Genomic DNA, 12641 nt, shown 5'->3' on the forward strand with positions numbered 1-12641 from the left:
GCCAGTAGAGTTTAATGTTTTGATATGATGAAAATAACTTTGAGTAGTATCTGTTGGACTTGTGTTTTGTGCGAATATGACGCACCTGTTTCAATTTAGTGTTGTTTTAGGTGTTCATAATGTGGATTGGCACTTGGTAAAATTTGCTGCACCTCCTGTGCATTTTTCTTGTTGTTGACGGCCATATTGCTTTCAATAATTAATTGATTTCAGCTCTCCAAAGACCTTTTCCTTGCGAGTTGATTAATAGTTTGTTTATTTTTGGTATAAAGTCATTAAGCATTTAAATTTATCTTGTAATAAATGTTGGCTCTTCTAGCCTAGAGTTTTGAAAACCAAAGAAAGTATTAGTCAGGAATATTTATTGTGTGTAAATTATAAAATATGTTATTTATGAGATATCTCTAGTCAATTATAAAATATTTTTTGATATATTTATGAGATCTAACTATTTTTGTACTATTTATGAGATATAAAGATTAACAATAAACTTGGAAAATATATTTGATGTGTTCGGTAAATGTTTTTGCCACCTTACATTTTTCAGCATAGGTTTTGATGTTCACGTTGATTTTGAATTTAATATGCAGGTTAGGCCCCATCTGGGCAAGTGTTACCTTGTGGAAGGAAACAAGAGTATGTGCTTGCAGTGTGAGTTGGGACTCTGATGGGGCCCGGCCTCAAGTTGATCTAAGCAAGTACACCTGTACAGCAAGAAGGAATGAAAATGAACAAGGAATCTTACGTAAACGTTTGTAATTGTATGCTATATGCAGTTTGAAATTTAAAAAAAAAGTTTTACGCTAAAAACTATACTAGTTCTTTAAACAAAAACTAAGTATGCTGTTGTGCATTTCGGGGTACAGCAACAGCAAGAGATTCATACACACACATATATACATATATATGTATATACGATGTCCGCAAAATATAATATAATAAAATTGACTATAAAGCTCAACACCAGAACACCGGTACACTCATGGCTATCATGGAAACCACTACGTTCAGTCTACTAGCTAAAATTTTTCAAGTCCAGCTTTGTGAAGCAGATTGAAAATACTTTTAAAAAGAGATAATTAGTCAGAAAATTAGAATTAATTTACTTAAATGTATTTGTTGTAACTGTTTTTTTTTGCAATTCCATTACGTACTTTATAAATAGTTAATACAGATGTAAAAATTAAGTAATGGGGAGTAATTTAAAAAAAAAATTGCAGAAAAACCAAAAGAACCATTACGGGCAATGATAAATTTTTTTTCCCCCTACTTTTTAAACAACTCTCGCGAGACACTGCTAGTGTCAATGTTTTCCATGTTTCTCCTTAATAAATATACGTATTATCCGGTATTGAATTTTATAGTATTTTGTAATAGCTTGATAATAACTCTTTGCAGATAAATTATTTTATAGTGTAAATAACACATGACCACACACAATATTATATTCATATGAATAAACATGAACATTGTGTGGAGCGTAGGGCCTATGCAATTTTTGTCATGATAACGCAATATCATGACAGTATAAAATAATAATGAGAGTGGATTATAGGTAACGATACTACGAGGGCCATTTTTTTTTTCAGCCTCCGAAAGGCTATATAAAAAAAGGAAATTTACGTAACATAGTAATTCTACCACCAAAAGTACAGTAGGGTCTTACTTATTTTAATACATAAAAGCCAAAACTATCGAGGCTTTTGTCATATCGTAACACAAGCTTATCTATGCATGTTTCGAAGAAGTTAGCCGCCAGTGAATAGAGATAACAGGACAAGTGCCTTGATCTCCCGCTCCCTCACGACACCACTGTGAGGCGGGTGGACTAATTGTGCGGAGTATTGTGCCTCATTATTCATATTCTTGCGATAATTCTTGACGCGGGAGCCAGTGTTATAATTAATAATTTAATGGACCGTTTGTTGCTACGTCATAAGTAAGCTGATTGATTATGTCCTCTCTGATATCATCAAGAGAAGGCGGGGTCAACGGCTGCAGAGATCTTGGCGGAGGGTCTCACGTCTTCACCGGGGTCCCTGACGAGGGAGACGACGATGACGAAGCAGATCCCGATTACAACGATGAGGGCCGCTCCAGAGATTCTGATGGTAACGAGGCTACCGTCTCCAGAGATCCCGATGATGTCTGTATCTACTGACTCTTCACTCCAAGAGACTTCAAAGTGTGCATTATCAACAGCAGAGGAGACTCCGATACCTGTAACTACTCCGCATTTGGTAAATAAAACATTCTGTGTGCAATTCCCAGCTTCTGCATCAGTCGTGTATACTTCCGATTCTTTGAAATCCAGTACAGATGGTCTGTCAATGTCGACTGGGAAATCTCCAACTCATGCAACATACGGGACTTCGCCGCCTACAACAGCAGTGCACATTGAAAGTAATATACTTTCCGAGCCGTCGGTGACTCAAGGTCTAACGAGGAGACATCTGTGTACGTACTGTGACAAAAGTTTTAAATACCGTCAACATGCAAGAAGACATGAAAATCATGTCTGTAGAAGAAACGCTAATCGTGTGACATTTCCGTGTGACCCATGTGGTGTACATTTCACAAACAAAAGTAATTTGATTAGGCATTGTAAAAGCAAAGTTCATTTGCAAGTTGAACATAGGGGAAGCGATGGTAATTGCGATGAATATCTGTATCAGTGCCGCTACTGTGGTAAACAATTTGAACGACTACGAAGTACACGCATCCATGAAAATAATGCCTGCAGAAGAAATCTTGACCGTGTAAAATTTCTGTGTGAGAAGTGCGGTGTACAGGTTACACGAAAATTTTACTTGAAAAAACATTATAAATTTTGTAAAGGTGGGTTTCTAGCATCATCTCTGGTCCTCTAAGGTGTTACACTCCTGATATGATGTAAATTGGTCTGTATGAATTAGTTGTATTTTGTCACTCTTAAAACGAAATATAATAATTTATTTTAATAAAAATGAATGTTGCAAGGACTGAAAAATGTATACGATATATATACCGTGTCAGATTTATTTGTATACAAATGTAAAATTTTAAATAAATTATAGAATTAAAGAATTCTTTATTTATTTTTCCTAACCTACATCGTTTATCTAAATGTAATAAACTAAATGTGACACGTAATTTAGGTCGAATTTGTAATGCGCGTTTTGTCTTGTTTGTGTGTATTATTTTTTTTACCAATAATGCTGAAGACAGTTTTTTTTGCTAAAATTATTTTTGTCTGAGTATGTCATCTGCATTCTTAAGATTTTTTTTTATGGGTGATGTTTTGGTAATGTGTTGGTACAGGTAATACCCTAACATTAGAGCAAATCTGATAGGAACTTGATTAATTATTTCTGAGAAATAATTTATTACTCCCCGAAATAGACATAACATACTTGTGGGAAATTTATGGTCTTACTACGGTGGTGATATTAAAAAATTAAAGAATATTAATCAATTGATAAACACACTTCGGAGTAAGCTGGTGCACTGGATGGGCTGTATCAGTAATATTCTAGATACTTGGTAAGCTGTTCTTCGTCCAAGTTACTCACTCCTTCGTTGCTGATTACCAACATGAATTTTTACAACATGGAAAAAACCATGTACAGTATATTGGTCGAGGTCTTGATTTAAAATATTTTGCCGCTTATAATTATCAAAGTATCGACTTTAACAGTATGGTATGTGGGGTTCGACTCCTCTCGTATATGTGCTACAAATTTATTTTTGTTGGTAGCAAGTTATACATTCGTCGGCTGATTTTCTGCTCTGGTTCAGTGGTTCCAGCAAGTACTTTACGTATGCTGGATTACGATTTCACTGGAGATTTACGTGTAATGAGTTGGAAGGCTAGCGATGTGATGTATGCATGTCTCGAGCAGAACATATGAGTGTCGCAGCATTCTGCAAGCTCGCAACTCCCGCGCGAGGGGTCAATATTCATTTGTAGGTGATGGTAGGCGTGTCTCGATCGTGTAGTCTCTGCCTCTATCCTTGAGAATTTTTTAAATATTCTTTGAGCTTAACGTGCTTGAATTTAGGTACTTTTGACTAGACGCACGTGGATAAGTTTAAATTCGTATGCATTGGAATATATTTTTCTACATGAGGTAAAAAAAATACATAGATGCTACATTGTCTGAGATAGGTATCGAACACCTGTTCCTTACCCTATGAGTGACTAGCACTTGTTTGACCTATCTCCTCTACCCTCTTTTACTTTGTGATATAGACGGGGCATGGTTGTTTTCAGAGATGATGGTTAAAATGTCTTGGGCAAAGAGTTCTTTGTAGAAATTACTATGTGTGGTAATTATTTTACCGAGGTGATAATTTAATAAAACACGTAAAAATAACGTGAAGGTTTTTTTTCTAATGTGTAAACAAATCGATGATAGTATGGATTTGTATGTATACCACATCTCTTGAAGAACACTGCATGGTATATAATGAAAGACTCTTGGGCTCAAGAAACTAAACTATAGGTGGAAAGGATGATGCGGTTCCTAAGATTAAATGAAAGGAACTTTGTTGATTTTTTTCTATATGCTACGATGATTTAATTGTATTTAGGATGATGGGTTGAAGGATTAAATAATATAACTGGACACATAGGCTTTTAAAGAAAATGAGAATGGTGCTAACCATGTCTAGAAAACAATAGAGGATATTGTGAAGCTCACAATATCATAGATTGTGGTAAATCTCTGACAACTGAAATGTGGAAAAGATATCATAAAATGAGCGATATTGATGCAGCTCCTGGTATTATAACTGGTAGCTACGGTGATGATGACTTTGCGTCTGTGATAGTGACATGGGCTTGGGGATTTTAAGACTAATAATAACATATATGTAAAGAAGATGGAAGCCGTAGCACGCGCGACCAATTATTGTACATCGAGAGACAATCCAAATAATTGAAGAATAGGCTAAAACTTCTACTTGGTTCTCAAATTGTTGAAAATTTATACGTCCTCTAAGAAACATGAACTACGAAATGCAGGGTTTATAGAATAAAACCTACTTATTTTTCATCTGATGTATATTATTGGGATTAAATATACAATTTAGTATGAGTTTTATTAAACATCATTCTTACATAAGTACTTTCAGGGTTTTTGTGCCTACAGTGTACATAAAGTACTCGTATATAAAATTTTACGTACCTGCCGGGCGAGCATGGTTCTCTTTTTCGCCCGTCATAGGGATGACGCGTCATCGGTATGACGCTTCGCTACTAAAAGCGAGCATGGATCTTTTTTCGCCTTCTGGAAGACGCCTTAGCTACGACATGCCCGTCATAGGTAAGGCGGGATTGTTTGCCCGTCGTAAGGCCGTCATAGCCGTCATAACCCCGTCATACAGCCGACTACGTGTGTAACTTTCATTTAATACTGGGAAATAATTCTTACAAATGAGTTAAATAATATATTTTCGTGAAATTTAAGGTTTTTCCTTCATTATATTTACTCAGAAATTACGTATGTGAGTTATACGATGTATCTAAAAAAGGGTTATGTTTTTCTCTGTCTGAACAAACTTCGAAACAACTTGTTTCCGATAATAATCACGCCGCATAAATAAATACTTAGTTTCTATGTTTCGTGTGAATAAGACACATTGATTCTTTTTTCTCGTTATTTTTAACTGCACAATACTCAGTTAACCAAAATATATCATACTAAGAAAACTGCCAATCTGCCTACTTTTGTCATATCACTTAATAAAAAAATAAAGGTCAGGACAAAATAACGTAATATTTCAACTAGATAGAAGATAACATCACATTAGTTAATTATTCTGTATAAAAGTTAAGTGTAAAACACCTATACGCGTGTGGCTTATTAAACTTCTAAAAACAACTCATTTCCCCTTCAGCTTCCATACGTGTAATAAAAAAAATCACTTGTAAAAATAAAATACATGCATTGATAAGGTTGAAAATACACAAGAAGGCCGCTGATAAATACACAGTAGTCTGATGGTTATTTTAAACCTTAGTTTTATCGCATTTTAAAAACAAAGCATTTCCTCCAAAAATTTAGTGACTTAGGTTAGGCCTTGTGGCCATAGGCGGCATGGCCACTTGATTTTAGATTTATTTTAATTAATTTTGAATTATGGCTGTTACGTAATTTTAGTTTTAATATTTGCCCCTTTCTTTTTTTATAAAAGTATTGGTTTGTTATAAGTTTTGTAAATCTTATTTTTAAATATGTTTTTATATTATGTTATTTTTTACGTTAATGGTTTAGTTTCTTAATATTTAATAATAACGCTTTGGACTTTCAATCAAAATACTGTGTGCGACGCTCCCCCGATGTGAGCATGCAAATGGACTGTTCCAAGGCTATAAGGTGGTGGGGGAAATACGCCAAGGAAAGAGAAAAAGACAGAATGAGCTGTAGGCCGAGTGTCGTCAGCTGATCGCCGTGTGGCGTGTGTGCGCTTCGAGCGTAACGGGCGCGATGGCTCGTGGTATTGGACCTGGGCAAGCTCGCGAATACTTTTTCAATAAAATCAGCTGACGTGTATTGAGCATTGGGGAATACTTACGTCGTCACGGGTGCCGCCAAGAAGAAGAAGAGTTCACGCTACATTTTCCGTTGATTGCAGAGTTAATATGAAGCGTTTAGCACCTTTGCTAAATTACAGCCCGCTAAACTCCGGGCCAGGAGGTCCGGCGTGTGATTCAACGTACATCGTTCGTCCAAGTAAGTGATTCCGGCCCTGAACTTTTGCCCCTGTAATCCCGGGGCGTTGATTTGGACTTTGCCAAAATAAGAGTGAATAATTCCAAATAACTTCTGCAAAAAGACCCTGCCCACAACTTCGAGTGTATGTTCCATCGTGGTACCAATTTTAACGAACCTTGTTTCATGCTTGCCGCGAAGCGTAGAAAATTAAAAATCACCCGGGTGTAATTAAGACATTTTAGAGTGACATTTATTTTTATTAACTTTTATTTAAAAAGAATTGTAATTCATTATATATATATATACATATATATATATATATATATATATATATATATATATATATATATATATATATATATATATTTTGGAGCAGCTTTTCATCAATGTCTGATTTTATTTATGGGTTTATTACAGTATTTATTTATTGGTATATACTAAAACGTGGCTCTATTAAAAGCCTCTGTAGCTCTATAGGGCAAAAGGTTATAGGTATTATTGTAATCTTTTTGAGATTTTGTCTTCAATTAAATTGCCTGCCATGTTCATGCGCAAGTAGTCATATTAAAGTTTTTGGTATTTCAAGTAATTACATGTTTTTCGTTTTAAATACTATTACTCTGTTCTCTTCCTTTTCCAAAAGGTCTTTGAATAATTTACTTAAGAATTTTGGGGCACCCGTTTATTGGAGCAGCCCGCAAAATAATAATTTGAAAAAGATTAAGAATTTACGTGGAGTGTTTAAGGCTGTTCCCAGACGGGTGTCTGACTTGTGGTGGTGTGACACAGGGGGTGCCAACCACGACAGCCTACTTCCCACCCTCGTTGTGGCTAGGTTTGCTCCTGCTGTATCGCATATTGAAACGTATTTTATTCACCTAAGATTCGCTCAAATACTTTCAGTATGATAAAATGGTAACAATGTAGGAATAATAGTGTTTCACGTAGAGTTGAGAGGTTTCGTGTTTATAGTTCATACGAAAATTGTAATTTGTGAGAGGAGCGGCTTATGTGAAAAGAAAGTAATTAATTCCGTTGAAGGGTATTTTTAGTTCCTATACTCTTCTGGTAGTTATAAAATGCAGACACAATATTGTCAACTACAGTTTACGTAATAAATTATATTCAGGCATTTAATTAACAACACCGACTTCGTGTTATATTGTTTCAAGCTTGCAAGATGCTAAATAAATATTTTCAGCGTATTCACCCAATACATAGGCTACGGTACAAAATAGTGTGAATAAAACTTGTAGTGTACTAGAAAATATGCTATAAACAAGTCTAAGGATAATGTAATTAAATATAACAGTAGTATTTTTTGCACACCGAGTTGTTTCGGAACCTTCAAATCGGCAAATTAACTTTAACGGTGACGAAAATTACCAAATAATGATTAAATCAGGTCTAGTATTGTAATGTTTCACGTCGAATCACAAAAGTGTTTTGAAATTCTTTTTTCATCATATGATTTAAAGTAATAATAACTGACCATTGAAAAGAAAATTAATAATAACGGGCAACACATTTCACAAGATCGCTAAATAATATTTTCATATTAAAAACTACAAACTTTCACAGTTTCTAATGCACTCCTTAACCTTCTTATATACTATTTAATAATTATAACCGACTTTGCTATGTAAAACGATTTTATTATATTTTGAGACTGAGACGTGACGGGTGTTTTACTGAGCAAAAAATAGTCTGTAAAACTTATATTTACGGAACGCCAACAGGCGTACAGTGAAAAATGATATAAATATTGAATATAGTTGTGGAAAATATATAATTCGATAGTCACATCATGCCTAAGTTTTACAAATGTCCACAATCTTGTTTTCGTGTAGGTAGTTTCCTATTGGCTGTAAATTGCTAGCAGATACACCAACTGCCAAATAAAACACATCCTTTCTGTAAATTCACTGCCAACCTCTGCATATTATCGATTACCAAGCCGTCGTAGGCCGTCATAACTCCGCCGTCATACCGGCGACGCGTCGTCGCTATGACGGTGGCGAGGAAAAGAACCATGCTCGACCCACTGGTTCTTCAATTTAACAAGTACTTACATTTTATATTTTTAAATTCAAATTTGTTAAAGAACAATGGCTGAAATTATGTGTGTTATAAACTATAAGTCATTCTATAACCGGTGTGATTTATAAAACTGTGAAATTTTGAGGATAGTGAGACCAATATGATGTTAATATGTTGTATCATTGGCTTGATACTTTGCTTGAACGAATTTTAAATGTTAACTTTGTGAAGAAAGCTGATAGTGCGTGCATTGCGTGTTCATTTCATTTGATGAATTTGCTTCCAAATGAGTTACCTTATTTTGGTGTGCTTCTTTTTTAAATGTAGTTTTGACTCGAGTATTATAATAAATGGTTCTTGATTTGACTAGCTTATTATTCCATCCGGTGCATGTATATAAGCGAGTCCTAGAAAGCAGGTTGATCAGTTTGTTACTGACGTCGTCAGTGTAAGGATCACATAGTTTGTTACTTCTGGTGCATAAGTCACGTAATTACCTGTTCTTGTGAACTCGATGGCATCTTTACCGTCTAAAACGACGAACTTGATGGACGTTGTACCATAGTCTACGGGAACCCTGACGTCAGCGGTGACGAAGAAGGGGCAGATCCCGACGGCAACGAGGATGTCAACATTGGAGGAGACTTCAACAGTCGCGGTACCACCAGACGAAGAGAATTTAATGCCGGTGGTGCTGACTACACAGGAAAACTCGATGACCTTCATTTCACCCTCGATGGAGACTTCAATGGCTGGTGATTCAACTACTAACGTGTATCGGTGTTGTTACTGTGACAAGATTTTCTCAAACAACAGCAATACTCGACGGCATGAGAAGAGAGAATGTGCCAAGAACCTTTATCGTAAAATGTTTGTTTGTGAGAAATGCCATAAGCAGTTTGCCAGAAAAGATAATATGAAAACGCACATGAAGACATGTAAAGGTTCTGCTGCGCGGCAGAAAGTAAAGGTTTCGGTGCAACAACGATGCATTGATGTTCATAAGAGTATGCCTGGAGATGGCGCAACTGCGGCAACGTTAGTATCTGGATCGGTTTGAAAGGCTTGTCTTCATCACCCCGGTATCCTTGTGATATGACGTTCGCATTTGCTCATGTAGCACGAAGACATGAACGGAGTAAATGCAAGAAGATTCCTTCTCGTATAAAGTTTCGCTGTGATGGGTGTCATGACTGGTTTACACGTATTGATAGTTTGCGACGACATGTGAAAAAATGCAACGGTAAAGTCCGTGTGTCTACTGAAGAACTACCTGTAGAAATTTCGACTCATCGCTTTAGATTGGAGACTCGTAAGAGAACAAGCAAGAAAACCGATGTGCAGCAACCGATTGGTATGGCGTCTGAACATGAAAATAAACCTAAGACTGTGTTGGGCGCATTATAAGTTAATGATAATGGGTTCTACTTGGCGCAGTCTGCATTTCGTGGAACATTGAAAGACTACTTTTATCTAAATACGTTAGGTGAGTCAAAATACATTTGTAATTTTCTTGATATCAGAGAGGACATAATCAATCAGCTTACTTATGACGTAGCAACAAACGGTCCATTAAATTATAACTTGTGGTTGGACTGTATATATGGAAAGCCGTATCCATTCGAAGACGAAGTGAAGAAGTGTGCATTCAAGACATCGGCTGCAGTAATTTACAATTCTGACGATGTGACGCAAACTGTTAAAAACGGTATCCAGAAACTCTGTCAAGAAGAGGAGGACTATGTCTGTAAAGGTTCTGGTTGGACTCTGTCTAGTATAAGCCGATTGGAGCTAAGAATTAGTCATTTCACGCCTATGCGGACCTAAATGTTTATATGATTGCTGGCTTTCGCAAGTGTTCGTGTTGTAGAATATAGGTATATTATGTAATAAAGTTTATTATGTGAAAGAACTTGTGTTGCTTTATTTCTCGAACTGTCACTATTATGTTGAATTGTTGTTATGTTTAATTTTTTTTTTCATCTTCATTCCGAATCGTACCAAGGACCTAAGTCGATCTAATTAATCATTTTATTGGTTGCAAATTTATTTAATGAATTTTGGACATTTTCCCGAGTTATAGCTAAATAATTACGAATTTCCAAGATGGCGGGCATTATGACTTTTAGGATGATGGTAGTAGAGGACATTTAGCCTCTTTAAGAATTTTGATCATGATTTATTGAAATTATTATTTTTAAATAATATTAATATGTTTTGCATCAACCAAAGATAGAACCAAGGACAGGAAACGATCAAATTAATCAGTACTTATATTGCTTAAAAATTTATTTGATGAATTTTGGAATTTTTCTCGAATCTCTAGCATTAAAATTATGGATTTTCAATATGGTGGTCGTAACGAAAATTGCAACGGTATTTCTAAAGATTTTTATTAATTAATTCGATTGATTAATTTTTTTTAATGATTTTTTAATTTTTTCTCATTTTTCTAACATAAAAATTACGGATTTTCAAGATGGCGGACATGACGTCATACTATGTGACGATATATATACTTTGGCATAAGTGGTGAGGGTCAGTATGCCAGCAGCCACTGTGAGGGAAGGATCGGTCGCCATTTTTTATTTTCTTACCCTCGCCGGGTTCGAACCGATGACTCCGAACTCCGTGTCGTAAAAGTAAATTTTTAAATATTTTTTATTAAAATTTTATTAATTGTTTTTTTTAATTTTATTTTTTTTAAAATCGGATAGTAAATAAATATTTTAAAGATAGCGGCCGTAACGATAATTGCAACGGTGACGTCATGATTCAAAATGGCTGCCATGGCATCCTAATTTTCAAGGTCATGACCTCGGTGGCTTAGAGCGGCTAGCTCTAAGAATGCTTAAGCCGCTTTTAGGATTTTGAGTACTTTCTAAGGCAAAACGGCTTTTGAGTTTTTTCGAAATCCTAATTTTTGAATTGTGAAATTTTTTGAGATTTGTTGGCAGATTTTTTTTCTAAAAATTCGAATTTGTGACGAATTTTGAGGAGTTTTGGGCAAATTTTGCCCAATTTTAGTGAATTTTGACACATTTTGAAGGTCAAATGTCAAGGTCAAAGGTCAAGGTCACAACATCCAAGAGGTTCGCCGTGACGTCAGAATCCAAGATGGCGGACGGCTCCTCGGCTCCTCAGCCTGAAGCCTGGCGGAGTCCCATTTACATAGGTACTACTGAGAAGGTATTAAACCTTCCATTATATTCTACCTCTTTTCTGTGACTTAACTTGTTATGAGCATCTTAATTCTTACAAGGATAGAGTGAATACTATTGTTACTAACTAAAAATCCTTTGTTTATCATTGTTATATGGTCTCCATAAGTACTCCGTGGTTCTACGGTCGTAGTTTTATTCTACAAAAAGCTCATTGACTGCATAATTAATTTATGATTTTACGGATCTACGTTCTATGCGTTTTAGGTGTTACAAAGAATACGCCTCTAATAAGGTATAATCATTTACCCAACGATATGGCCGTTGCTTTCCTATGCGAAACACCGGGTGACATACAATGTTTGCGAATGGCTGAATGGCTGCTTCCAGCTTTAACCTGGATTTTAGCTCTACAGCTTATACTAGGTGAGTATATACCTATACGTTCCATAAGTAATTAATTACTTTTCATAATTGGTTGTTTACTTACTTTATTCCTGCCTTTCGATTTAAGTGCAATGATGCTAAAGCTTCTGCAATAACATAGAAAGACTGTTGTTCTCAAAAATTGTTATTTTACATAAACTAAACTTAATCCCACAACCTATTATAAAGAATAGGTTGCAAAAAAATTTAAAATTTCCACTAAAACCTCTTTCCATTCCGAAAATCTTATTTCTAAAGTCTCGTATCAGTCAATTGTATTTTAATATATCGTTGCGCCGAGAAGTTAGGATTGTTA

General features: G+C 35.4%; 1 protein-coding gene across 1 annotated transcript in view; it reads left to right on the plus strand.

Annotated features, from left to right (window-relative positions):
- Positions 1-12050: 12050 nt before the first annotated feature.
- LOC134535312 (uncharacterized) overlaps positions 12051-12641 on the plus strand; it is a 30373-nt gene continuing 29782 nt past the window's right edge. Inside the window, exon 1 of the mRNA XM_063374380.1 lies at positions 12051-12325. Coding sequence (XP_063230450.1) covers positions 12133-12325 — 193 coding nt within the window. The 5' untranslated portion in view covers positions 12051-12132. The remainder of the gene's footprint in view (positions 12326-12641) is intronic.

The sequence above is a fragment of the Bacillus rossius genome, chromosome 8, assembly GCF_032445375.1.
Source record: "Bacillus rossius redtenbacheri isolate Brsri chromosome 8, Brsri_v3, whole genome shotgun sequence".
Classification (NCBI taxonomy): domain Eukaryota; kingdom Metazoa; phylum Arthropoda; class Insecta; order Phasmatodea; family Bacillidae; genus Bacillus; species Bacillus rossius.